We start from the raw sequence: 27933 nt of genomic DNA on the forward strand, positions 1-27933 counted from the left end.
CCCCTAGGTGCGTGACGTCATTTATGGAGGGCCCCTTTGCTCACAACCACAGCAAGAAAAACTGCTCCTGTGATTGTCCCACCTGATGACGATTGCGTCGCGATCGAAACGTCGTGTTCTATAATTTTTCTACCTACGTGACTTTACCGAAAGAACCAAAGAGAATGGATTCCTGTAGTCACGAAAGCTTCAAATCAGCTTTGCCCACTTTGAAAGCCCTTATTAGCAGTCGCATTTGGAGGCTTGCCCCTCTCTTTTTTCTCCACCTGATGAAGACCGCTTGTGTTGCGATCGAAACGTCGTGGGTTTTTTGCTTTTATTATTTTCAAATTAAAAATTGTATTATTACTTTTTCTATCTACGTCACTTTACTGAAAGAACCAATAATATGAATTCCTGCAGTCACAAAAGTTCTAAGTCAAAATGCAATGTGTATTGTTTGTGCACCCTATACCGCGTACAGTTGAGCCATTGTGCTGTCGGCAGATCTCAGAGCGAAATGTGTACTGGATATAGATCGTGTACAGTTGTCACTGCACGGCAGCCCTTTTGATACTCAAATAAAAAGGTCTCAAACTAAAACGGTCGTAAAGGTAATCAGATGATCAACCTACTTGTTGTGCTGTCATCAACAGGCCCCCTCGCTGACCTGGACTCTTTAAATTGCGAGGAAGGGCAACTCTGAGTAGCCCAAGAAACCCCACGCGCGTACTGGGGAACGACGCACAAACAACAATCCATACACGTAGATCAGCATCCTACTTGCTGTACCGCCATCTGCTTGCCACCTTACGGCCCAGTCGGTTGGGCTTCTTACGTAATTGATCTCGGGGTGATCCAAGAACCCCACCTCCCAAGGTGCCGGTGTGCAGGTGTGTGCGGCTGCTAAGCTTGCAACCCCAAGGTGTCAACTACGGGTGGAACGGCGTTTAAATGTATTGGCTTGAGTGGTGGATTACTGCACAAGTAGGTCAGGTGGCAACCATCTCCATCACACCTGGGCAGATGTTGGATTGCATCTGGAGATTGTGTCTCATCGTGTGACTTGTATAGAGCTGGACTCTCCCGTAATTCAAGTAATCAATGGCCAATTATCAGTTCGATTACTCTACTAATCAGACAACTTGAAAGTAGTCTGAGAAAACAAATCTCTGCTCCCACGTGTTCTGCTGGACAAGGAGGTGATGGGCAGGGCTTTGTGACATCGTCAGCCACGTCACTCTGGTCTTGGCTTGTAGGGGTTTCCCTGCTTTCAATGCAGGGAAGCCCACTATTAAAAAAAAGTGTCCAAATAATTCACGAAAAAAATGAGTACATTTTTACTCGGTTAATTGACTGAATGAACCAGTCTTCCCAGCTCCAGATTAATTTACAATTATGTTGATGTTTAAGCAGACCGGGCTTCTCGGTGCCTTCGAGGAGCATCACATCAGCTGACAAGGACCTCGCCAGTGCCGTCATGTCCAAGACCAAGAAAGCGAACACCAGATATGAGGATTTCCTGCTCCGCAATTTTCCCAACTTCTACAAACTCTATTCCACCTTCATGAGAGGTAAGTGCCATCGCATAATTTTATTTACCTACCATTTGATAAAACTAAAGGAAAATGATTTCTGCGTTGCTGCTCCACGTTTCTGGAATACCCTTGCCACCGCATATCAAGCTTGGTTACCTCCCTTCACTTTTTATTTCCTTATCAGACCAAAACACAGAGATTACTAACTAATCATGGACAAAACCACATTTAATTGTTTTATTGTTATTATTTTATTATTTTTCTTCTACGTGACTTTATCGAAAGAACCAAGAATATAAAACTACATACAATAACAAAATTCAGGACCTACTTAATGATGGTAGCTATACCCATTTTTTAAGAGATCTCACCAACAGCCTCGTTACGAAAACCAACATCATCACCGATTCGACATCTTTAATCGAACCAACCAAGCGGTTCTCCTTAAAACCTCTGCTGCTAGACCACCCAGATCGTATGGCTTACCAAAAATCCAGAAAGAGGGTACACCCCTTCGTCCTATCGTCTCCACCATTGACTCACCCACCTACAAACTGGCCCGATTTCTGTCTTGAGACCTTACAACCATTCACTGGTAAGACCACCTCAGCTGTACTTAACTCAGCTCACTTGGTATCGTTAATTAAGGACATCTCACTATCTCCAAGTGATTTGCTCATTAGTTCCTATGTAGTCTCTTTGTTTACCAAAGTTCTTGTGCATGACACCATTGCAATCATTGAAGACTTGGTCCAACAAGAACAATGCTGATGTACCGGCCCTGGTGAGACATTGCTTCACCAACACTTACTTCACCTGTAATGGAACTTTCTACAAACAAGTTGAAGGTACCCCAATGGGTTCTCCCTTATCCAGTTGTAGCCAATGTTTTCATGGAAAAATTTGAGACAGATGCCATCCAGGCATCCACTCTACGTCCGTCCTTGTGGAAGGGGTACATAGATGACACGTTCGTCATCTGGCCACATGGCCGACCAGCTCTGAACCAATTCCTCAACCACATCAATTCCATACACCCAGCCATCAAATTCACCATGGAGGTGGAAAATGGATGGCAAGCTACCATTCTTGGATGTTTTAACCAAAAGGAGACCAGATGGCTCAATGGGACACACTGTCTACAGGAAAGCCACCCATACGGATGCATATCTAAAACCTGACTCCCACCACCATCCATCCCAGAAGAATTCCCTCATCAAAACTCGACACCATCGAGCTCGATGTATTGCTGACCATCGCCACCTAGCCAGTGAACTGGAACACGTACACCAAGCTTTCAAGATGATGGATATTCAGACTACACAATCCGTAAAGCTATCACCTCAACCGTTGGGAAAGAACCATCTGAGGACCCAATCAAAACCATCACCTTGCCATACATAGCAAGGGTCACCAAAAAAAATCTCCAAAATCATGAGCAAACACAAGATCCAGGTTCGATTTAACACAGTAGATACAATTTGTGATCTGATCCCATCTGTGAAAGATGTGATCCCTGACATGCAAACTAAGCTGTGTCTGCAGCAATAGTTACATTGGGGAAACTAAGCGACATGTCTCGAACCATGTCCGTGAACATAAGGCAGATCTGAAACACGGTAGTACCAATACCTCGGCCGTGGCTGATCATTGTTTTAATGTGGTGGGCTCACACGAAAATGATTTCTCTAAGACGAAGGTATTTTGCAAATCCACTGGCTATCAACAAAGATTAGTTCATGAAGCCATCCACATATACAGACACAGACACAATTTCAATCGAGAAGATGGGTATAAACTGAGAAATCATTGGAAAGACATTCTCAATCAGTTTAAGTCATAACTGGCTGCGATGTTCCCATCCTACCACCTTCCGATGTTAGTTGTTTTTTTCGGCTCTCTGATTTTACATTAACAAGTAAAATTTCCAACACTCACACAGCCACCTCGCTCGCCGAGCTCGACGTTGCTGCTCTGCGATCTTCCATGAACTTGCTAATCTCTCACATTAACACAGCCACCTCCGCGCCCTCTTGGAGGCCATTCTCCGATCTTACATTAACTTGCTCATTTCTCACATTAACATCACTAGCCCCGTCCACTTCGTTTATGACCCTTGGGCTACACCCATTTTAAACCTTTAAAACAGTCTGCCTCGGCAACTTTCCCCTTCTCTTTTTTCCTCCTAATGACGATCGCTCGTGTTGTGATCGAAATGTCGTAGTTTTTAGTTATTTTCTTTGAATTTGTCTACGTGACTTTACCAAAATACCCAAAGAATATTACTAACACATGTACCTAACTTTTTCTGGCACCTCGAATTTGTTCTAAGTGTTGTCTGCTTATGTTTTGTTTTGGTTGAAATCATTCAAGGTTTCCGTTTGCTGATGGTGGATGCAAAAGAAGTGTTTTTAATCAAGAGGAAGTTGAGTTCCGAAGGATTTGGTTATGAAAACCTCACCTACAGAGATATGGACAAACTCAGAGAGGTATGGAACAAATCATTGTACAACAATAACAGAACAGTGTAGTTCTTCATCTGGAAGAGCCTCACAGTCCCAAGCCTCTTTCAGCAGGCTTCTGCATCCCAGTACCTAGAAAAAACCCACGCGTACAAAGGCAGAGCATGAGGATTGCTACTTTTGAATTCAAGAACGTATGGATAGAGATCGTGTACAATTATTGCTGTGCTTCAAGGTCGAATATATGTCCAGGCAAGCAGGTGTTTGGAACAATAGTCTCAAATCACAAAATCTATTTAAAGAGACAGCTAAGGAGACCCAGCTGACATGCGTGCTCTCCATACTATTTATGGATGGGGGGGGCAAACCTATATTCAATAACCAACCCTTACTGCTCCATATTGTATAAGAGCCACCATCTACTCCGTGATAAAGTACTGTGAAGAACAACGCCACTGAAAGATATGTACTGATAGGTCAGTATCTTACTTGCTGTACTGCCTCGACAGCCCAATTGTCTGAACCCGACATCTCTGTGTGGTCCACTAACTCCCACCACCAAAGCACTTGATTATAGTTACGCATCGGCTATAGTTTTAACAAGTGTGTGTTTCGATGTCAGAATACATTGTTTTACTTATTCGTCCTTATCTAGGAAAGCCACACAGAGTTGTTGGACTCTTTTTTAACATTGGGTTTTTATTGTAAGATGTTTTCAGCCTATCCTAGCGCACCCGGAGAAACCCCACGCCTTGCACGAGGGAGCAACACAATCCCTGTGCAGATGGAAACAGGTGGCGATTAGTCTACTTTCTGTACCGCCACCTTTAGGCGAGCCAGTGTATGGCACCTCGACACCCACATAAAGGGAGTTTCACAACACCTGTCTGCGATCTACCAGCCCTCAATGCCTCCTGGATCACAGGCCATATGCATAGCCACCATCGCCCAGAAAGTAGAGTACCTTGATAAAACTCACACATGACAGAAAATACTCAGGCACACACCAGGAAAAATGCAAGCTCATCTACAAATGTTTATACCAATCTGCACCATCCTGTCTGGCATGGCGTCATACCTTTTTTCAGCCACCGCTAGTCGCCATTGACTCCGATCAACAGCACTCGGTGTCGGTGGTGACCTAAATGCCTCGCGCTGCAAGGCATTGAGATACAGGCCCTGCAGTGTTGCGGTGTCCCGCCCATCTACTCACGGTTGCTAAGCACAGGCCCAAAGGCCCCGCAGCGCCAAGAAACCAGCAACAAATAGCACTGAAACTGAGAAATGTTATAACAATGTGAGGTCATGTCAAAGTGGGGCAGTGCAATGAAAGATGCTTAAAGAAAAGCGTTTTGACCTGCGGTTTGCGGCGGTTGAACACAGTACGGATGAGACAAAGCGATCAGTGTAATAGACCGAATCCTCAACACGGGCATGTTTTGTGTCTCCTCTGTGTCACCGTCTGACAGTTCCGCAGGGACATCATCAAGGCGATTCCTCTCGTGCTGCTGTCCATTCCTCCGTTTGCCAATTACGCGGTGTTTGCGCTCATGTGAGTCCCCGTACGACGACACCCCGCTCTTTAACGTCATGTACACAAACAGCCCTTTTGTCAATCCACTGTCGGATGAGGGCCGCCCGAAAACCTTTCTGGGTTTTTTAAAATCATAATTCGCCACGCTGGTCAGTACGAGTTGGTGAAGACAGGGAGCATAGACGTTGGACCATGGTACAGTACAACAGTGAATTTTCCTGCACTGCCCTCCACCAATAACTTAGCCTGGCAGCAGCACCTGTTACGTGCATTGTGATCACCCATTTCAAACACTGTCCAGGCTCAGCCCGGTTTAGCTTCCATGTTATGATGCATTCCTCGGCGATTTCACCATGGGTTCTTGTAACATCTTGCGTTGTCGTAAATTAACTTGTGATAGGCTTTGCTTTAATCACCGAATTGAAAAAACAAGGGTTTCCTTTGCAAGTGGCAGTTTGGTCTCTCAGATCAATGTAGCCCATGAGCATTGTTAAAACTAGGGCTGTGCAACCTTTTTCGGAGCACACGTCACCTTGGGAATCTCCTAGCTCCTCGCCAATCGAGAGAATCACGTGAAAACTCTGTTGTCGTGACGTCACATACGCGAATTTGACGGGCAAGACTGGCAACAAAAAGGTCTTATGTGTTTTTAAATGTGACGGCATGCCACACGCTGCCAGAGTGAGCATCGTCGCGTTCGAAGGTGAACACCTGTGTTAGAGCGTGAACACGTGGGTGTAATCTTGGGCCGCTAGCAGAGTGAAGGCTGCCTTGATGCATTGGCATAGCTATCGAGTGCAATTTGGGCCCACTTGCCAGAGGGGCCCAGGCGCCGGGCTACGAATTAAACAGGGAGCAGCATTTCCTTCATTGCAGTGGGGCCTGTCCCAACCACGCTGCGCCACTGCCTTGATGGGCCGACTTGGTAGCTTTTTTTTTACCGTCATTCCTGCTCGTGATGCCCTCCCGGCCTTGAGCCTCAATGCTTCCGTCGTCGGCCATCCCCATCCGTAACTCGTGAGCCGTGCCGCGCGCTCCGCAGGTACATCTACCCAAGGCAGTTCCTGATCCGCCAGTTCTGGAGCGAGCAGCAGGAGCGGGAGTTCCTGCAGGTTTACCACGACCTCCGTGCTGCTTCGTATGCGCACGTCATCCCGTTACTGCTCACCCAGGCCCAGGAGCTGCCCGACACCTACAAGCAGAGGACGCTGCTCGAGATCTGCCACAAGGTGCGCACACGCGTCAGACGCAAGTTGTGACGCCGTCACACGGTGCGGCATCATCTCGCCACATTACCGCGTTACATGTTTGTGTGTATGTGCGCGCTAGCAAATCGGTTAGTGCACTCTGCTACGAGCCGAGCGACCTAAGTTCGATTACCGCTCGTGACCAAACATATTGCCGAATATTTAATCCAGTCCTGGGCTTTCTCTAGGTTGACTCGCCACTGTGGCGAGATGTTAACTACCTCGCCTGGTATACAGGAGGTCGTGGGTTCGATCCCGACCCTGACGCCTGCTGTATATTTGAAGTTTACAAGTCTCTCGCCCCGTGGTCGTGTTGATTTCTCTCCGGGTCCTTCGGTTTTTTCCCTCCACATTTAAAATCAACATGCGTTTAGACTGTTTGGCTGCTATACATTTCCACGTGATAAGCCACTTCGTTGAGCTATCATTTGTGGCCAGGTTGCTTCTGAAAAAGAGATTTATAGATCAGTGGGATTAACCTGGTAAATATAAAAATAGTAAATCGTTAAAAATTTAATAATAAATGGTGCATTGTGCCGTGTGTAAACCTCAGCACTGGGGAGACCAAGGCGGTTGATTGGGTGTGGTGCTGGCCACCTACACCTTCGTGTGTCGTGCCGGCCGTCATAGTTGTTTACTTACAGCACTTGCCCAAACAGTTTGTTTAAGCTATATGGGGGATCTTTGTTTTTGTTGTTGTTGCGGTAGCACAGCTGTTTGAGCTTCTGAACTACAAACCAGAGGTCGCAAACGGGTTTTGATTCCTTACCCGTACCCGGCCGCACTAGGGTCGCAAACGGGTACCCGTACCCGGCCGGGTACGGGTAGCCGGGTATCGGGTAGGGTGCGGGTATCGGGTACCCGGTTGCGACCTCTGCTACAAACTCGACAACCCAAATTCGATTCCCAGTCACGGCTGACATTGGTGGCGATTATCTGAACACGTCCTGGGCCTTCGCTAGGTCGACTGTAATCTGTTGCTGTACTTTATTTCATTATTTTGTTTTTCTAATTTATTGACCCAGCTCACTCTTGCAAAAGAGACCACTTTGCTCTCGTGAGTTCTCACATTGTTGACTAAATCAACCTTCAACTTATCGTGCCTCGTGACGTCGCCTTCGTCGTGCGGCTCGAAGTGGAACGTTGTCGACGGATTAAAATACTTCTGAGGACCAAACCGGATGTTGGGGAGCAGTTTCAAATCCGCTCACATGCGAGGTTTGTCTACCTTGTTTTGGTCTCGCAGCGAACGGCTCCTTCACGTTAATTGACTCGGCTGTGCTCTTGCTCTGCAGGTGCAGACCAACGGGCAGCCCAGCGTGAACGAACTCCGGTCGGTGCAGGCCCTCTTCTCTGAGCCTCCCCTAGACATTTGGAGTTTAAAGGCAAATCAGCTGGTAAGCTACTGTGTATGTGTGTGTGTATGTAGTGACTGTGTGTGTGTGTGTAGTGACTGTGTGTGTGTGTAGTGACTGTGTGTGTGTGTGTAGTGACTGTGTGTGTATGTAGTGACTGTGTGTGTGTGTGTGTAGTGACTGACTGGCTGTGTGTGTGTGTAGTGACTGTGTGTGTGTGTGTAGTGACTGGCTGTGTTTGTGTAGTAACCCACTGCGTGTCTGTGTAGGAACCGGCTGTGTTTGTGTGTGTGTAGTAACCAGCTGTGTGTGTGTGTGTAGTGACTGGCTGTGTGTGTGTGTGTAGCGACTGGCTGTGTGTGTGTAGTGACTGGCTGTGTGTGTGTGTGTAGTGACTGGCTGTGTGTGTGTGTGTAGTGACTGGCTGTGTGTGTGTGTAGTAACCAGCTGTGTGTGTGTGTGTGTAGTAACTAGCTGTGTGCGTGGCTGTGTAGTGACTGGCTGTGCGTGTGTGTGTAGTGACTGTGTGTGTGTGTGTGTATTGACTGGCTGTGTGTGTGTGTGTAGCGACCAGCTGTGTTTGTGTGTGTGTAGTGACCGGTTGTGTGTGTGTGTGTAGTGAACAGCTGTGTGTGTGTAATGATTGTCTCTGTGTGTGTGTGTCTAGTGATTGGCTCTGTGTGTGTGTGTCTAGTGATGTTCTGTGTGTGTGTATGTAGTGACTGTGTGTGTGTGTAGTGACTGTGTGTGTGTGTAGTGACTGTGTGTGTGTGTGTAGTGACTGTGTGTGTGTGTAGTGACCGGCTGTGTGTGTGTGTGTGTGTAGTGACTGACTGGCTGTGTGTGTGTGTGTAGTGACGATGTGTGTGTGTGTGTAGTGACTGTGTGTGTGTGTAGTGACCGGCTGTGTGTGTGTGTGTGTAGTGACTGACTGGCTGTGTGTGTGTGTGTAGTGACTGGCTGTGTGTGTGTGTGTAGTGACTGGCTGTGTGTGTGTGTAGTGATTGGCTCTGTGTATGTGTGTGTGTAGTGACTGTATGTGTGTGTAGTGACCGGCTGTGTGTGTGTAGTGACTGACTGGCTGTGTGTGTGTGTAGTGACTGGCTGTGTGTGTGTGTAGTGACCGGCTGTGTGTGTGTGTAGTGATTGGCTCTGTGTGTGTGTGCTCATTGTGCCGGGTTTAGAGGACCCTGAGCCGCGTCATGGCGCTCACCGCGCGCGTGCCGGCGCCGTGGCTCCGCCGCCGCCTTCTCTCTCATGCCACGGAAATCGGCCACCTGGACCGCGCACTCCTTCGGATGGGGCCGCAGCAGCTGACGGACGACGAGGTCAGGAAGGTGAGAGCATAGGCGACGAGGAGGAGGTGTAGGAGGAGGAGTTGGCCGCTCTCCCTGCAGCCGAGCAAGGAGTGGCGGGGATCGCGCGGCTTCCCTCCCGGCGACATTGCTCGTGAACCCGTGGGGTCGCACACCACTCTCGACCGCGCCGGCCAGCGCTCGCATGCGCGATTGGCTGCATGTGCAGTTGGCTGGGCGTAGTTAATTGACTGTACCACTACAAAGTTGTCCACACCACGCATCGCGACCTCACCACAAGTTGGCTCAGAGCTGTACACGTGGTAAGTGGAGATCGTTTCTGCGGCGTGTGGTGTGTACATCGTTTATTGCGTTGACACAGTTTGTATTGCAAACAGGACAAGTCGTGTTGTAAAAATTGCGAGGTGTAAGTTTGGTGTTACGGACATGGCTCGTGAAATACGTCACGATTGGATACGATGTGCTGTGGGTGCGACGTGTCGCGAGTGATGCAGTGCAGCAGTGCTGTACGTTGGGAATGCATAGCAAGCTGCGGCTGCGACCACGTCGCACGTGTGACACGCCGTGCCCACAGAGTGCGCGGTGGTCTCATGCCGCGTTGGTACATCTCCCCCCTCTAACCCCCCACCCTTCCCCGCCCCCCGCGTGTGTGTCAGGCCTGCTACGTTAGGGGCCTCAACCCGTACACCCTGGGGATCCAGGCGTGCAGGCAGTGGCTTCAGGAGTGGCTGCTGCTGTCGGCGTCGCTGTCAGGTACCTTCCCCCGCATCTCCAGTTAGCAAGGTTGGCTACGTATGGTCCGAAAGAAGTGCAGCATACATACATACAACGCGTTAATGATCATTTACAGTCCTATATTAACCCACTACTGAATTAAGCCCTCCCGATCACATATCATTAATGGGGTTGGTTTGACCATACTTCATCACACTGTTCGGTGTCTGTTGGTGCTAGGGAAGGCACAGCCGGTTTGAACTTATCTACTTTTATTTATTTAAGGGGGGACCCGGTGTTGTGATGTTATTGTGCTCGCCTGGTATGCAGGAGGCGCGTGGATTTTTTTCTCCGGGTTTTTCTCTCCACATTTAACAACATGCATTTAGATTGTTTCGATTATTTCCACATGATAAGCGACATTGTTGAGCTATAATTTGTGGCCAGGCCACTTCTGAAAAATAAGTTAATATCTCAGTGGGCTTGATCTGGTAAGATAAAAATAGATTCGTTTTATTTGTATTTTTTAAAGTGATTTGTTTACCTTTCCCATAATTTGGACTCTTATAGTGTCTTTGTATTTTTTGTTGTTGTAATGTCCTGACCCGCCCCCTACTGGACATCTGTGAAGAAGAGCTTTATAGCTCATCGAATTCCTCCAGTATAAATACATCTTCTGGTACTTCCAACGCGTTTATGGGATCCATGCGCATGTAACTCTCCGCTGAGCTCATTGTCTTAACGCCACAACTCTTCCTGTTCTGCTTTTACAGATTGTGAAGTATCCTTGCGCATTTTCGCCACGGTGCTGCTTTCGGAGAACTATCGACGGCACAGCATCAGCTACTGGAGCATTCCGGTGGACCCACCAGCACGGAGAGGGCAGGCATAAACGTCGTGACGCTTCTCCTCACAGCATTTCATCAACTCCATTGCGGTAACTCCCTCACACCCCGAAGACTCAGGAGTTGACGCTCAGGTTTGCCTCGCCTGAAGATTTCGTGAAGGAAGGGGTGGTGTGAGACAACACGTCTGCATTGTCGCGAATATGCTGCAAAAACAATTCTTTATGAAGAGATCTTTATAGAAATGTGACATTTCTGCTGCCTGCTTAAACATTGCAGGAGCAAATACCCTGCGCTTTATTAAAGAAGGATATATTCCAGATGCAAATTAAACTGTCATTCATAATGCAGTTAATTCATAATGAAATAACTTCAACATATGTACATGAGTACAATTCAATTTCATTTAGTCAAACGAAACTAAAACTATGTTTTTATTTTACCAGGTAAGACCTGGCTATCACAAATGATAGCCCAACGAAGCGGCTTATCACGTGGACATTTATAGTGGCCAATTACTCTTAAACGCATGTTTACAAATGTGGAGGGAAAAACCGGAGGACCCGGAGAAAAATCCATGTAACTACGGGGAGAACATGCAAATTCCAAATATGCAGGCATCATGGTCGGGATCAAACCCAAGCCCCCCCTGTATACTAGGTGAGGCAGTTAACATCTCGCCAATGCGGTGCCCTTGTAAGGGCACTTTGGTGGCTCCCGGTATTTAACTGGGTGGTGGTGGCTATGCACATGGCTGCCTGTATTCCAGCACTGTGGAGGCAGCAGCCAGGGTTGGTGGATCACCACACAGATTTTGTGAAACGTCCTTCCCATGGGTGTCGAGGTGGAACCATACTGTGGCTCGCCAGGAGAACGCGGTACAGCAAAGTGTGGACTAAATTTCCATCTGTTCACATTTGTACGGGGGATAGAGCGTTGCCCCTCCCCTCGCAGGTATCACGACACAAACACATAGAGGTCACTACACACACACACTGCTGATCACCACACACACACAGCTTTCTCCGGGTGGTTTGGTTTTCTCTCACATGTAAACACTCATTAAACGGCTGAAAACATCTTAAAATAAAAATCCAATGGAGGCAGATCCTCCTGAAAATAATGAAAGATTATGGTTAATGGTTCACAGTTTTATTTGAATCATGATGGATGATGCTTTAATTAGTTAATTTGACTCAAAAGTTTGAGAGTTCATATTCCTTTTGCTAGGGGAGATCTACATCGTTCATAATCACCGCGCGAGGTTCAAACAAATGAAGTGAATTGTGGTTGTCTTGTGGATATACCGGGGTCTGCCATGGAATTTTCATTCAAGGGTCAATCATGGTCATCACTAAATGAGGGCAGCCCCATTGCTTGTTAGAGCGGGGAGACAATTTGACTCTGACACTTCGTGTACAAATGGAAACCGCCTGTTATTAGTGGGTTGTTTTAGTTCTACTTCTTCCAGGGGAACAAAACACAATGGCAATATTCCCATCATTTGACAAACATGGACATTACAGTTGTGGACACAAGTGGATCGCCAAGGCTAACATGCCTGTCATTAGCCAGACAAATAAAGTTAAATGGTTCACCTGCTGAAAAGCGAGAAATATAATGGCACTCATATATCTTACTGCTAGTGCCCCCTGAGCCACATTCATATGGCAGGGACCTGTTTATCCACAGGGTCGACCGACGTTAAGACGGAGGAGATTTGCACACAAGGAGAAGTGCACACTCTGCACGCTGCCTAGAGCGTGGAGTTTGCAGATGGAGTTCAGCGTCGCGCAACAGCGAGCGCTCATTTCCCACAATGCCCAATGGCGGCGGCTGCTGTGCCGCTCTGAAGCCGGCAGATCCGTTCACCCGTTCGCCTAAGCGCTCGTGCAACCTCCGCAATTTAATGGCTCGCGTTTCTCTGTCGTGGAAAATACATTTATAATGCGAGCACGTGTGTGACGGTGATTGTAAACACGGATAAAGCTGTACGTGGGGGTGTGTATGCGTGCATAGGGGGTCGTTCAATACAGCTATAAGCTCTCTGTCGTGTTTACAGGTTTGGAGGCTTGTACGGCACAACCGTGAAAACCTACGCAGTCGTTGCGTAGCTGATTATCAGCTCTGTGCGATAGATACCACACTGCCTGTAGCGTTGTAATGTGGCCAGTCGGCGATGGTTTTTGTGATGGTTTTGTCGTACAGCCACTGACAGGGTGATGCGTTGTTGCTCAAACCGTACACCATTTCCCAAGTGTTCGTTTCACCTTTGACCTTTCACCACTTGCGTCTGGTGAGATTCACCACTGATCCCTCTTAAATAGCGATTTTTGCTCGAATTTGGGGCAAAACCTCAACTTTTTCAAGAGCTGCAATGGAATGTGAATACTACATGGTGGTCCTTAATAGAATAAGCCTCGGACAGGACGCTTTGTGCTGGCGGCTGCTACCCTGTGCCAGCAGAGGAAATCCCACACACACCTGTGGTGGGGACCAGTGTCTGCGTGTGCTGACCACTGTGGAACGGTTAGCGCGCTGCACTGCAAACCGGGGGACTCGAGTTTCATTCTCGCTCATGGTCAACACCAGTGACGATTGTCTGAACCGGTCCTGGGTCTTCCCTAGGTCGACGCAGTCTCAAATGAGTACCTGGCGCGGTGTGTAAATGTATCCACTCGGGAGACAAAGGCGACCGGGCGTGGTGTTGGCCACCCACCCCCTTGTGTGCTGTGCTGGCCTTCATAGGTACTCGCTAACAGCACTTGCCCCAACAGTCTGTTCAGGCTATATGGGTGATCTTTGTCTTTGAGCTTCCCACAAAGTGGTATTCATTTTACAAGTCCCAAGGGATGATGGGCAAAATTGACTGAACCATGACCAGGATTTGAATTTGCAACTCTTCACGATTGCGAGTCATGTGCTCTAACCGGACGCGCATTCAGCAGACGCAGTAAATTAGAATAGAGTGAAAATAACAAAAAATACATGTAAAGAGTTAATGTGCAAGACAAATGCATATTTAAAATGATACTGCTAAAATATTTTGTAACGAATAGCATCGGTAACATTGTATTTAAGAAAATACTTAATGTAGTAGCAAAGGCCTTTGAATGGCTTTCATCCGAGTCATGAATGCTTGACTTTTCATGCAAATTCCTTTAATAGCCGCTTTGCCGTGCGTTGACAGGGAGCCTTGCGCTCCCAACGCCTTTCTCTGCCTGACCCTACAGCCATAATACTTCCTCACGTATCATTCCATCAGCAGCCATGGCTAGCAGCCAGGCTAATGATGCTGCGCTTTAGAAACGGACCTGATGGTGCAATCCTACCGATTACACCATCACTTGCTCAGTAATATACTGAGAAAGTGATGGTGCAATCGGTAATGTACTGAACGACCATTTAAGCTGTTGGCACGCACGCCTCGTGTGCTTGTACGAAGCGAACGGCCTTGTTTAGGGCATTGCCAGACATGGAAGGTTGCTGCTACCTATAAAAACTAGGCTGTGTTGACACATTCAGCCTATTAAAGGAAAACACAACCTGCCAAGAGGTAAATTGGGTGCCGTTTTATTTTTATTCCGAATTTTTTTTTTACAAAGCATGGCAATGTGACATTTTAACTCTGCGTCTGCAAAAACACAACCACTGGTAATTCACCTGTGGCACACGGGCTCCTGGCTACAGGGCAACGTATCACAATTAGAGGCTTCAGATTCCCCTTCCTTGTGTTGGGTTCCGTTTATTTGGGGCGGCTCGCAAGCGTGCACCCACAGAATCGTGTATTGTAACCGGGGTCCACGGGGCTGTCTGCTTGTGAATGGAAGTGCGGGGACTCGAGCAGTGTGGCTGCGGATTAGCATTGAGGCTGCCACGGATGCTTCACTGTGCAGCTATGCGGTGCAGCTATTGTGCACAAATGAGTCTAGGGCAGGGGTCGGCTACCACATTTAGAGAAGAGCCATTTTTGTTCGAATTCGGTAAAAAAACTATTTCAAGAGCCGCAATGCATGTGAATATTAGACGGTGGTCCTTAATAAACAATGTCACAAAGCGGTCCTTTAAAGAGCCGCATGCGGCTCTGGAGCTGCAAATTGCCGACCCCTGGTCTCGGGCAAGCGTGGCACTCTCACTGATTTGCCTATGACTAAATCGCCATGAATATGCCTCACCTCGTCGGATATCAGGATCTTAAGCAAAGTGGAGCCTGCTTGATTCCTGGATGGGAGACGTACCTTGCAATACAAAGTTGATATCATAAGCTAGGGCTGTGCGGTGGCTAGGAGATGGCAGTACAGCGGCAGATTCTTGAATCGGTCGGTGCGGAGACTTTGAGTGTTACCCCCTTGTATGCGTAGTTCTACAGTTTCCTCCCACACAAAGTCAAACAGAATTGGCCAAACATCTTCATGCATCACCCTTCAGAAGAGGAATAATCTGGAGACTCACCCAAGCCTTTCCTGGGTAAGTAAAAATATTTATACCTAAACTGCGAAATGGACTTCTGACTGAAAGTTGCATTTTTACACGAAACAATATCTTCTCTCGCTGGTGAATAATATAATAACGGCAGCTTGTAATGCGCCCATTATTCGCTCGCTCTCGTAGAGAGCGGATGACTCAGGGATTCGAGGAGGAACCACGGGGAAGGCAGCCAACCTCTGCGGTCCTCTACATATTAAGGTTTTATTGGCCAAACAATGCGCAGTTACATGTGGGAGGAAACCGGAGCAACGGGGAAACAACCCACGCGTGCAAGGCGGCAACACTAAGACAGAACAGGTGGGAGTCCACATTTTCGCTGTACCTTTACTTCTCCTGGCGAGCCAGGGTATTGCACCTCGACGCCTATGGGTAGAGAGTTTCTCAACATCTGTGTGCGATCCACCAACCCTCGCTGCCTCCACAGTGTTGGATTACAGGCCACGTGCGTAGCCACTATCGCCCGGCTACTGCTGAACTAACGTTGAACGGCCATTGAAGCACAACCTAGATCAGGGCTAAAGAATGAAATATGTGGCCTGCGGGCTGTATCAGGCACATGACTTTACTTCATGCAGCCCGGGGCCACATGGGAACTGCCTTTTATAAACAACCCGCTAATTAGCTTCAAAGGTCGCTGCAAGCGTCGCACGAGATGGGAATGCTTTTGACTTGCCAACGCTGTGTTTTTAATTCTAGTGCGCTCACGTCCCCCCTACGAATGCAAGAGGTCCTTGCAGTGGTGGGTGGGGGAGGGCGGTGCGGCAGTGATTACGGAAATGCGCCATGACCCCGGCAACCCGAGTTGGACTCACGCTCAAGATCAATAACAGTGGCTAATGTTTGAACCGCTTCTAGGCCTTGCTTAGGTTGACACGACCTTAAAATGAGTACATGGTGTGGTGTGCAAACATCAGCACTTGGGGAGAGAAAGGCGGCCGTGTGTGCTTTTGGCCACCAACCCCATCACATCATGTGCCGTGCCGACCTTCATAGGTGCTCCGCTGACAGCACTCGCCCTATCAGTTTGTTGAAGGCTATACGGGGGAGCTTTATCTTTGTAATTTGAAGTTGCAATTCAGCCCCGGGAAGTAATAGGTTCCTTCACCAATGGCGCTGGCCTAGCTGTTGAGCTGCTACATCGCACCTGCTTGTTTTTGTTTGTTGAAGTTCCTTCCTGGAATAGGATAAAGGTGCAACGTTACGGTCAGTGCTGTGTGCTTACAGGGCATCGGGTTGCTTGCACATTTTGGGTAGTTTCTTAAACGTGCAAGAGTATGCGATGTTGGGTTAAGTTGATGAGCGTTTGCTTGAGTTGAAATCTGCTCGTTTTATTTATCACCACTCACATCAAAGACCACACCCGCACTTTTACCTATTTCCCTGCAGCACAGTTGTGTTTCTCTAAGGTTATAGACAATGTTCATTGCATCACAAGCTATACTAACAAGGTTTATATATATTAGTGATATATACTCTTTGGTTCTTTCGGTAAAGTCACGTAGGTGAAAAAATTAAAAATAAGAATAAAAAAATAGAAATAACTAAATTATTCTTATTTTTTATTTTTATTTTTTTCACCTACATGACTTTACCGAAAGAACCAAAGAGTATGGATCCTTGCAGTCACGAAAACTTCAAATCTAGAATAGTGATTTCTAGTTTCACTGCGACATTTCAGAGGCATCGATTTTTTACTTTCATTTAAATTGCAACATTTTAGGTGTTTTTGCCTGAATTTTTTTTATCAAAGTGTTTTGTTTCCGAATTGTAACGCTGGACATCGATTCATTGTTCCCGAGTTTTTTTGTGCCTGATAATTGCACCTTTTGAGCGTATCTGGATTCCAATTCACGACGTCTGTCACACAGATGACGGTGTCAGTTGTATGTACGTATGTTGAAGTTATTTCGCACCGTACGTAGCCAACCATGCTAATAGGAGGTGCGGGGGGAAGGACAACAAACTAAACACAAAAAAGTAGTTCTAAAGAAACGAGTTTTCAATCTATATTTAAAAGTGCATAGCTCCAGTGGCTTCCTAATATAGGAAAGAAAGAGCGTTCCAGACGGCCGCAGAAGTGCATCTGAAAGTGTGGCGATGCAGTGACCATCTTTGTTCGATGGCTAGCCAAAAGCCACTGCTGCGAGGATGACCAGAGTTTTGCGTAATGCGTTATGCTCATTGACGATATCAGCAAGGTATTGTGGTTCATTTGTGTTTTTACTGTGAAACAAAAACAGGTGACGGGTCGCGCTACCGCGAGGTTACCATCTCCTGCCCAACTTCAACATATAGGCACTTGTCTCCAGATCATGTTGCTGTACGATAGAATACAATTGCACCTTCTGAAGGGGGGAGCACATGTGTAACTTGAGATCCTATTGTGCTCACAATCATTTGAGATCCCCCCCCCCTCCCCGTTCGTGATATTTGATCGCTCCATTCACACAAACCGACAGCTTGGTGGTACCATGCTCGGCGCTCCGCAACCTCGGATCCCGGTCGCTAAACGATTCGGCTTATCATCAGTCGTCCTCTTGTGTACGAGTGATAAAAATGAGTCGCGCTTTGTGGGAAGCCAACAGTCGTTTGCTCGCAGAGCAGTTAACCGCTTTTCAGTTGTGCGCCTTTTGGCGTCATCTGGTCCAACAACACCATGTGAGACTAGGCTCTAAGAAAAGCTGTCTCGGATGTGGACCAAACAATTTCAAGGACAGTGCATACATTATAAGAGTTGTCTTTTTGTTTGCATTTTGACTGCAAGTGTTGTGGTTAATGCAAACATGATCCCTTGTATAAAGGTGTCAGTTTTGCTGCCAGATAAGAGGGTAAAAACCTATTACTACAGTTAACCGCTGTCATGTGAATGTGGAATTTCCACTGCCAGCTTAAGTCTGATGCTCGTTCGAGCGTGGAGACGTGTGATACATAAAGGGGGATGGGGGGGGGGCACACACCATGCACGCATGGCCCCATTTGTCTTCCCAGTGGGGTTTGTTGAGCAACCAAACACCACATTCTCATTTCAGGCCGAGTCTACCTAGGAGAAAGCCAAGCCATATATGCTACTGGTGAAAATGTCCACGAATTGAACCCAAGTTTTTGGGTTCAGAGGACAAACCACTCCACCACAACTCCCCTGCAGTTATGTGTGAACGCGTGTAATCCCTTGGATCATCGTGGCAAAAGTGTTGCTTGTGAGCCCCTACTAAGAAGGCCTTCAGTGCACACGAGGTAGTGGGGTAGCCAGAACTATTGCTGCCCGCCTTTGTCTTCCCGTTCCTGATCTTAGTACAATGTGGGTTGTACCCGTTTAAGGCTCAGTTGATCTATAGAAGGCTCACAGAGGGTCAGATATCACGTGCAATTGATGCGTATCATGCCTGGTAATTGAACGCCGGTTTGCCACGATCGTAGCACAGTGCACCAACTACTGTGCTATTGAGTTTGATTCCCGGCTACAACCACCGTCATTGGCGAATGGAAGCTGAACTGCTCCTCGACTTCCCCTAGGAGACAAAGACGGCCAGGCATGGTACTGGCTACACCAACCCATTGGGCTCCGTGACAGCTTTAATAGGTGCTCCCAAAGCAGCACTTGTATGGGGAGATCTTTGACCGTATGTCGGTATCTTTGTATGTATTGGTCAGCCATTTCAGTAAGCCTGGGCCTTCCACAAAGTGAACCTAACCTGGCACAAGTCCTGCGGTGACTTCACCACTTGGTGGTGAATGACAGCTGTTGTGTGTTTTTAATTGTTATTGGTGTCTATGTGCGTGTGCCCTGTTAAGGCCGGAGCAGCACAGGAGGAGGGGTGTAGTACGGCCAACACCATGACCAGATGCACAAACACACCCGTATGGGGGTGTGTGGAGGTTATAGTGCCCGTTCTGCCAAAAGATCATGGATTTCTATCTTGGTGCTGTTATGTTTTATTCCTGCAGTGCATTATGAGAGTTTATCCTAGTTTAAAATACCCGTAATTTGGTTGACATGTCTTGACTAAGGAATGTAAGCACTTGGAGTGGCATAACAAAAAAATATATGTGCTGTGTGTGCCTGTCGAATAACCCAAACGTGCGTTGTCGTTGCTGCATTGTAATTTATGTGTCCGATACTTGACCTGAATTTAGCATTGTTTTATATAATGTACTGCGAAAGCCTACTGAACATGTGTCGTGGATTATTTGAACAAATCTCCGTCGAAATTCGGTGCCTATTTGCTCAATCGCATGTTGGGCGGCCTTCACTTCGATTGACGGTCTTGAGCCGAGTGGTGGTAATTCCACATTGTCATGGCAAGGACCAGTCTCGCCGTTGAAAGGCAAGTGCTCTAACCATGGTGACACCAGGGCGGGTTGTTGTTGTACAGGGTTACCCTGGTTGACGTCATTCTACTGGGGTTGTACGACATCGTGATTTGCTGGTTTATCCCATGAAATTATATTTTCAAGAAAAACATTTCTAACAATACAAAAGAATCATTCAAATGCTTAAAAAATCTAAAGCTGTTACCCATGAAATTAGTTGCTTGTGAAACGTTTTGTAGAGTAATTGACAGCGCAGTGTTATACTTTCCCTATGTAATTTAAGTCTTAATTTTTTGCATAACTTTACAGTTTTAAGCATTTTATTTTTAAACTTACAATGATTCAAAAGCATATGGGCAGGGCTTATGTTGAGCAAGCTGCATCTCAAGAACTTCGTAAGGAATCTTTATTCGGACCGGAGGTACAGCAAACCACAAGAACGCTAAACAGTAACAATGAGAAATAAAATTTTCAGAGTAATGGGAAACCGATAATCGTTATAGTTGCAAAAATTTCGATCGTTTCGTGAAAGTTATATCGTGACAACCCTAGTTTTTTGGTGTATTGAGCACTCGTTTTTATTATTTCCCCGAGTCGGTCATTTCGTAGCAACTCGTTTTAACCGTGTGTTTAATTCACGCCAGGGGGTGTTAAACGCGGGCCACACATGGTCCCCCAAGCCCTTTCCTCCAGCCTGCCACGTGTTAAAATTTGTATGACTTATCCATATATACATATATTTTTTATCATTCAACCTAAATTCAACCCGAATTCAAACCAGACATTGAAACGGGGGGATTTGGCGTGGCCCTGCTGCCAAAAACATACATCAACTCCCCTTTTCCCACGCTTTCGTATTTTGAATCGGTAAATAAATACCGTATGATTATGCTATTAATTTTCATAGGCCCAACTGTGTGGCCCGCGGGAGGTGCGCTTGAATCCAATTCGTGTTTGACACCCCCTGGTTTACGCCTTGACGCCAGCTAGGCGTAACGAAGGCAGCCTCTCGTTCCACTTGGCTCTCGACGGCCGTTCCCGCGCACCGCGTCGGCAAATTTCACGCACGCGAGCGACTTGTACGAAACCTCCCTCATGCACACTTTTTGTCAATGGAACGCATGCCACTTATAATTTATTAATCTTCCGCGTGATCATTATATTATATTGTAAGTAGGCAGAAATTATATTAGAAATAAAGGTGCCTGGCGGAAAATGAACTTGTGTGACGGTGAGGGTTGCTTTCTTGCCGTGTGAATGTTTGTGCTGCATTTTTGCGCTCGTGAGCATTGGGATGGGCGCCCGTCTGCTGGATACAGTTTTGAGCTAGTCCTGGAAGTTCCATATTCCTATGACAGGGGCGGGTCTACCTTCAGGACGACCTATATTGACCTCCGACAAATCGGTATAAATTTCTTCGATCGCAAAGTGACAAAAGAGCTACATGAAACCCCGACTGGACTTTTGGGCTTATGACCTTCCTATTCGCGCGGTGGGAGGGGTCGCTTATTTAACTTTTGCTGCCCCCCGATGTCTGGAACTTCCTTCCCCCAGCCATCTGTGCTATAGACTCTGTCGCTTTGGTTAAGTCAAGGGCTCAAGGCCTTGCAGTTTTCCTCTGCCTGCCTCTTTGTCTCTGTAACATAAACACGATATGCCGTGCGGAGATGCAGTCGCATATATATATACGCCCGCAGTAAATAATCCACGTGCTGTGTCAACGCACTGCCCACACAGCACCATCGGTCTAGACTTAATATATAATGGACAGTACTTTTTTGTATCTGTTTTTTTTTGACCGGGTAAGGCCCACTGAGCTATGTAGCTCTTTTTCAGAATCGAGCTGACAACAAATGATAGCTCAACGAAGTGGCTTCATCATCACGTGGTAATGTATAGTGGCCAAATACTCAAAATGTGGAGCGAAAACTGGAGGACCCCGAGAAAAATCCACGCGACTACGGGGAGAAGATGGAAACTCCAAATATTCAGGTGTCGGGGTTGGGATCGGACCTACAACCTCCTGTTGTACACCAGGTGAGGTAGCTATTATCTCGCCACCATGGTGCCCATATTTCCTCCCCATGTTTACAGTGCGACAGCCCCACCAGGGGAATGTGGAATATCCACCACTTGCTCGAGGCCACTAATGTTGAGTGTTTTAGATCAGCTCTCACTACTGTATGTGGATTGGGCCTGTAAGATTCACGTATCATTTGATTCGGTATGTAATTTTTTTGTCTTGTTTTCAACATTTTATTCATATTGTTTCTCATTTTTACGTTACATTTGTAGTTTTGTATGCTACATATGCTTCAATGTTCTATGAGTACATCATTTGAATACACATGGCGTGACTTATGCATAATTCTAGGACACGAGAGAGAATGCATACATCATGAGCATGAGAATTTTGATATGGATGCATTGTTGCAAGTGTAATATGAACACAAACTCGGATCCATTTACATTTGCTGTTAGCTATAATGTTCTGCAACAACGCAAAATCAGTTTTTATACAATATTGCTTTCAGCATTGGGACAGTACCCCATCGTTTAGAATCAGGGGTGGGGAACCTTTTTTCTAACAAGGGCCATGTGGATATTAAATAACATAATTCGTGGGCAATACAAAATTAAATATATGTTGCTATGAAAAAAGCGCCTAGATTTATTGAATTTCGAGTTGTGCGGTTGCCTTGGCAGGGCCAGACCAAATGATTTCGCGGGCCTTATACGGCCCGCGGGCCGGACGTTCCCCACCCTTGATAGATGGAGTACTCTGGCCAATAAGATATAATAACCCAGCAGCATTTGCTTAAAAAGCCAGACTGAACTGATCAAACCAAAAATTACAAAACCGCTGTGGAATTAAATTCCTTAAATGATGCTGGATTATATTGGTCTGCAAAACCCTTTCCCATTCCGATGACGTACGTGTACATCAAAACTAAACCGGAAGAAAAAATGAAATAACTTTATCGGTATCGAGGCTCCTACGAGCTATTATTTGAGTACGGTCATGTCGCGATGGTTCTCTGCAGCGAATAACAATGTCTTTAAAACAACGGCGCTATGCCTCTCTAAATAAAATTAACACTTAACCGCTTGCACGTTCCGAGATTCAGAGGTGAAAGGTCCCCACCCTGCAACTTACAGATGTCTCAGAACAGGAAAGGGTTAAAATGAATACAACTCATTGCTGCCGCTGTCGGTATTGGCAATGCCCCCAGCAGGCAGATCGTAACCTGTGCACGCTTCTCCGCACCGGCACACACACACACCTCACGGCCCCCCTTCGGCCGCGTTGTTGCCTGCGGCCACGTGTCTGGCCGTGGGTGGGGGGTCGGGCCCCACCTGGCCTCCCCGTGAAGCGGTGAGGCGCTGGAGCTGCCGGTAAATGCGGCGAGCATCATCACTCCGTTCCACAGAGTCGTCCAGGGACAGGTAGCTGTTAGGGCAACAACAGAGCCAGGATGGGAGGGTGGCACGAAGCCCCTGGGGCTGGGTGTTTCTCACAGGGGTTTTACAATGTTCTGATGTACAGACGCTGAGCAGAACGTTGAGGAGATAGATGCCGGGGTTCAAGCCCTGGAAATAAGTGGCCTTTCAGGGCCCTCACTGGCCATGGTGGCGTCATGTTAACTACCTCGCCGAGTATACAGGAGGTCGTGGGTTCGATCCCGACCCTGATCCCTGCTGTATATTTGGAGTTTGCATGTTCTCCCCGTGGCCGCGTGGACTTTTCGCCAGGTTTTTGCTCCGCATTTAGAAACATACATTTAGAGCGGTGTTCTTCAGTGCAAGGCTAGCAGGCCACTGGCGGCCCCTGGTGGCCTTTAGTGAGGCCCCTTAACATGCAGCCCCCGACAATACACAAATGTGAAAACACCCCTTGCAGGCGGTGGGGCGGCCTTCACACTGATTTATTATCAGCAAAAGTGGCCCCCCTCTGAAGATTATTGAAGAACGCTGCTTTAGATGATTTGGTTGCTATAAATTTCCATATCATAAGCCACTTTGTTGAGCTATCATTTGTGGCCAGGTCGCTCAATGGGCCTTGCCTGGTAAAGTAAAAATAGTTTAGTTTTTAATTTCGGTCCTAAGGGGGGGGAAATAACCTCTAGAGCAGGGTCAAGGGATCAACATGGGCTATGCGGCTAATGTCACAACACGCCATTGTTTTCTCGCACACTGAGTAAGCCACTGAAGCTGTGCACTTTTAAATCTAGATAGAAAACTCATTTCATCAAAATATCTTTTTGTGTTTAAGTTTGTTGTCTTTCCCCCTCACCTCCGATTAGCACAGTTGGCTACGTACGGTGCGAAAAAAGTTCAATGTACATACCCGAGCCGGCTGCCCGTGTTGGCCTGCAGAGCCGACAGCACCTCGGTTAGGGCGGCCAGGCTGCCGAGGCCGCTCTCCTCGGCCTCCAACGCCCGCAGGCTGCGGTTCGACGCGAGGGCGCGGGCGGCCAGTGACGCGCCCCGCTCGCCGAGCCGGTTCTCCTCCAGTGCCAGGCGCGCCAGCCCGCAACCCGGCAACGCCAGCACCTCGAAGAGCGGAGCCCAGTCCTCTGGAAGAGCCTTTAGCGACAGTGGCGGCAGCAGTAGCAACAACTACATTGACCACTCCTTCAGTTCGTCCATGGTAGAACCGAGCCACGCCTGGGCCATGCCGAGACTGCTTGCCCGGCGCGGTTCACGTGGCACGAGGTTGTTTTTCCACCACAAGCCGAGCCATGCTCAGCGATGAGCGAGTCGAGACGCGCGTAGATGACGCAGTGACCGCCGTGTCCTCCCTGTGCAATGACTGATGAGCACATGAGGCCTATAACACTTCGCAACGGCCCACGAATCATGTTTGTCCGACACTGTGAGCATCTTGGCTCCACTAATCGCATTCAAGAGGCGAATAATTTTTACTGGGGCAACACTACATTTTTTATTCTAGCATCCTGTCACCTGTAAAGTGTGAGCTTTAATTAATTGTCTTTCGCTATTTGATAACGCTAAGATGTGCCCTACTGTGTTGCCTCTCCAAAGGTATTTGAAAGTCCAATGCCTTTAGTTTACACAATGCTGACAAAGAGGGGTTACCTGGGGTACCTTGTTCTCTGTAAGGATGGTTCTCTACTTCCGGTCTACTCCCCCAAAATGTAGCAGAGAGAAGGAAGCAACGGCGCATTCTGACGACATCGGCGGCATATCCCATGTTGACCCCTTGACCCTGCTAGAGATTTCCCCCCCCCTAGTACCTCAACTAAAAACTTGACTAAATATGCAGGTAAAAACCGAGGGACCCGGGGAAAAATCCACAGGGAAAGAGACATGCAAACTTCAGGGTCGGGCTTCAGGGTCTGGATCGAAGCTACGACCTCCTGTATACCAGGCGAGGCAGCTAACATCCCCTAGCCACCGTGGACCTGGCGGCATGGTGCGTGCGCGTCACCCACGTCTGGGTTTCTGGACAGGCCCAGCTCGGTGAGGGCGGTGTTGGCGCGGAGGTACGAGGCGACGTCCCTCAGTGCGACGCCCGTCAGGCAGTTCCCTCCCACGTCGAGCTCCAGCAGGCGGCCGCCCTGACGTGCGGAAACACAGCCCCGCCGCAATGATGCGCGGCGCGTAACGGCGACGCGGTGATTCACAGACGAAGGCCGTGTCGGAGCGACGACATGGCACCACTCGTATTCTGGGTTAGAGTCCCGGGACTGGGTGTTTTTCTTTCTGGGGGCTCATGATGGCCTTGTCAGACCACCTGAAGTCTGCCGAGGGCTCTGGTTCACATGAGACCAGGGTTCTGCTGCATTGGATTAGACAAGAGAGCTGTATTGGATAAACCAGGGCTTCTGCATCGGATGGGTCAGCGTGATGCGGCAGAGAGTATTTGGACGACATCACAACAACATTTCTCAGTTGCAAGTTAAATTAATTGAATCTACCATTCGTCTTGTTGGCATTAATGTCGCTGTTGTGTCCTAGACACAGCAGGTAAGCGGCAAGGAGCCTTAGCAGGCCAACGCTTTCTGCCAGACAGGTGAGATGTAACCAGGCATCCGCTCACCAACGCGATCGCCGATGTCAGAGATTTCAGCACAGCACAGACGCCGTCATCGCACATCTGGTTCCCAAACAACCTGCAGAACAAAAACGTCATCATCATGATCACGACCACCAGGTGTTACGCAATAGCAATTTAATGCACAGAGCCCTTTACCAATCCACTTGCTGCATGGAGGCCTCCCCACACCGCACGTTGAGTCCTGGGAGTTGTGTGACCGTAGGTTGGGGAGCGGTAGATTAGCGGTTAGCGCTACGAACGCGGCGACCCGAGTTCGATTCCCGCTCATGACGATTATCTGAACCGGTCCTGGGCCTCCCGTAGGTCGGCTCAGCCTAAAATGAGTACCTGGTGCGGTGTGTAAACATCGCCACTGGGGAGACAAAGGCGGTTGGGCGTGGCCACAACTAACATCAGTGGCTAGTGATACCTCAACCGGTTCAGGCACCGCCGTCCCTACTTCACCAAGTCATACTGGCCGGTGTGGTCACGGTACGGTCACAAACAAACAAAGACAAAGATTCCCCGTGTAGCCTTCAACAGGCTGTAGGGGCAAGTGCTGTTCGCGAGCACCTATGAAGGCCGGCACGGCACACGAGGGGGGTGGGTGGCCAACACCACGCCCGACCGCCTTTGTCTCCCTAGTGGCGATATTTACAAGCCGCACACCAGGTACTCATATGAGGCTGAGTCCACCTAGGGGAGGCCCGGGACCGGTTCAGATATTCGTCGCCGCACACGCTCGCGACGCGCACGACTCCGCCACGCACAGCAAGGTCTTCAGGCGGCTCTGCGTGGGGAGCGCCGTGGCGAGCAGCCGGGCGCCGTTTGCCCTCAGGACGTTGAGGTTCAGGTTGAGGGTGGAGAGGAACGAGGGCGTGCGCGCGATGGCCACCGACAGCGGGGAGAAGAGCTCTCCGTCCAGACCACTCCTCCTCAGCACCAGCTCCTCCGCCTGCCCCGACACCTCCAGGAACGCGCACAGATGCTGCACCTGGTGTGCCAGACAGGTAAATATAGAACACGTGTAACTGCAGTAAAACCCTCGCTATGCGCAAGTTCTAGATTCACGAGTTTCGCATGTTCGCGAGCTACTCAATTCACACTAATTCCCGACTCGCGACTCGCCGGACTCGCGAGTGTACGTGCCAGTCCACCGACATTCGAAGCTGTCTGACGAATATTTGGCACGACCTCTCGGCTGCCCGTTGCGTTCTGGAACAAGGTTCCCTACTGCATTCGCGAGCGTTTTCAAGAACGTCACCCTCGTGGACAGAGAGAGAGTTTACTGTGTTTTTTTTTTATTTACCAGGTAAGGCTATGTCGGTATTTTTTCAGAAGCGACCAGGCTCTCACAAATGATAGCGCAACGAAGTTTCTTATCACGTGGAAATGTATGGCAGCCAAATATAAACGCGTGATGTGTGATACTAAATGTGGAGGGAAAAAAACCAGAGGACCCGGAGAAAAATCCATGCGACCACGGAGAAATTGTACAAACTCCAAATATACAGCAGGTGTCAAGGTCTGGATCGAATCCACAACCTCCTTCATACCAGGCGAGGGAGATAACAGCTGGCCAACGTGGGGGTGGCGGGGGGTCAGGAAGGAGATGGAGATGGGGGGCAGCATCCCTCTCTAGGCAAATAATGGCCATGTCACAGACACTACGTCACGTAATACTGTCAATTCCACAACATTTAACAATCAATACTATATAGTCCTTTTCCATAATAAAACTATGCATTCCACAATTCCTCCCATGATTTAACAATGATATACTTATCGATAATAAAACTATGAATCTGCTTGGTACCACAGTCTCATCAGCGCTGTCGTGGAAAGGCTGTATCGCCAATCTGGTAAAGGAGGCATCGGAGGAGCTTGCTTTTCCTTTCCGTGCAAAATCCTTCGTCTTTAACTCCGAACACTTACGACTGCTTCATGGGACCTCCTTTACCGGTACCAAAATATGAGAATAGGTTGTCCCTCTTTTTTCTGGCAACAAAACAGGTGTTAAGATGTTACAACACCTAACTGAAACCTCTTACAAGGAATCATGTCTGCATTAACCACGATGCTA

General features: G+C 48.0%; 2 protein-coding genes across 3 annotated transcripts in view; one reads left to right on the forward strand and one right to left on the reverse strand.

Moving 5' to 3' along the window:
• LETMD1 (LETM1 domain containing 1) lies at window positions 1-21009 on the forward strand. Of its 2 annotated transcripts, XM_078595656.1 has the most exons (9): window positions 1-1553; window positions 3891-4006; window positions 5449-5531; window positions 6556-6742; window positions 8056-8157; window positions 9300-9452; window positions 10088-10184; window positions 10919-11082; window positions 12683-21009. In XM_078595656.1, exons 1-8 carry the CDS (start codon window positions 1460-1462, stop codon window positions 11035-11037), a joined length of 951 nt encoding a protein of 316 aa, XP_078451782.1. In that variant the 5' UTR covers window positions 1-1459; the 3' UTR covers window positions 11038-11082; window positions 12683-21009. The 2 variants fall into 2 exon arrangements, with proteins under 2 accessions (XP_078451782.1, XP_078451781.1); XM_078595655.1 differs by having other exon boundaries at window positions 2-1553; window positions 10919-21009.
• The window catches only part of LOC144719583 (ribonuclease inhibitor-like), a 12015-nt gene continuing 4263 nt past the window's right edge, over window positions 20182-27933 (reverse strand). Inside the window, exons 3-7 of the mRNA XM_078595654.1 lie at window positions 26621-26844; window positions 25854-25926; window positions 25246-25371; window positions 24138-24376; window positions 20182-23240 (exon numbers count right to left, since the gene is read on the reverse strand). Coding sequence (XP_078451780.1) covers window positions 23075-23240; window positions 24138-24376; window positions 25246-25371; window positions 25854-25926; window positions 26621-26844 — 828 coding nt within the window. The 3' untranslated portion in view covers window positions 20182-23074. The remainder of the gene's footprint in view (window positions 23241-24137; window positions 24377-25245; window positions 25372-25853; window positions 25927-26620; window positions 26845-27933) is intronic.

The sequence above is a fragment of the Lampetra planeri genome, chromosome 6, assembly GCF_965212315.1.
Source record: "Lampetra planeri chromosome 6, kcLamPlan1.2.h2, whole genome shotgun sequence".
Classification (NCBI taxonomy): domain Eukaryota; kingdom Metazoa; phylum Chordata; class Hyperoartia; order Petromyzontiformes; family Petromyzontidae; genus Lampetra; species Lampetra planeri.

Excerpts from the sequence above, each read along its gene's own strand:
- LETMD1 (XM_078595656.1), top strand. The coding sequence starts at position 1,460 with ATGTCCAAGACCAAGAAAGCGAACACCAGATATGAGGATTTCCTGCTC. Across the intron at positions 5,532-6,555 it reads TACGCGGTGTTTGCGCTCAT|GTACATCTACCCAAGGCAGT; the intron begins GTGAGTCCCCGT and ends CGCGCTCCGCAG. Across the intron at positions 9,453-10,087 it reads CGGACGACGAGGTCAGGAAG|GCCTGCTACGTTAGGGGCCT; the intron begins GTGAGAGCATAG and ends CGTGTGTGTCAG.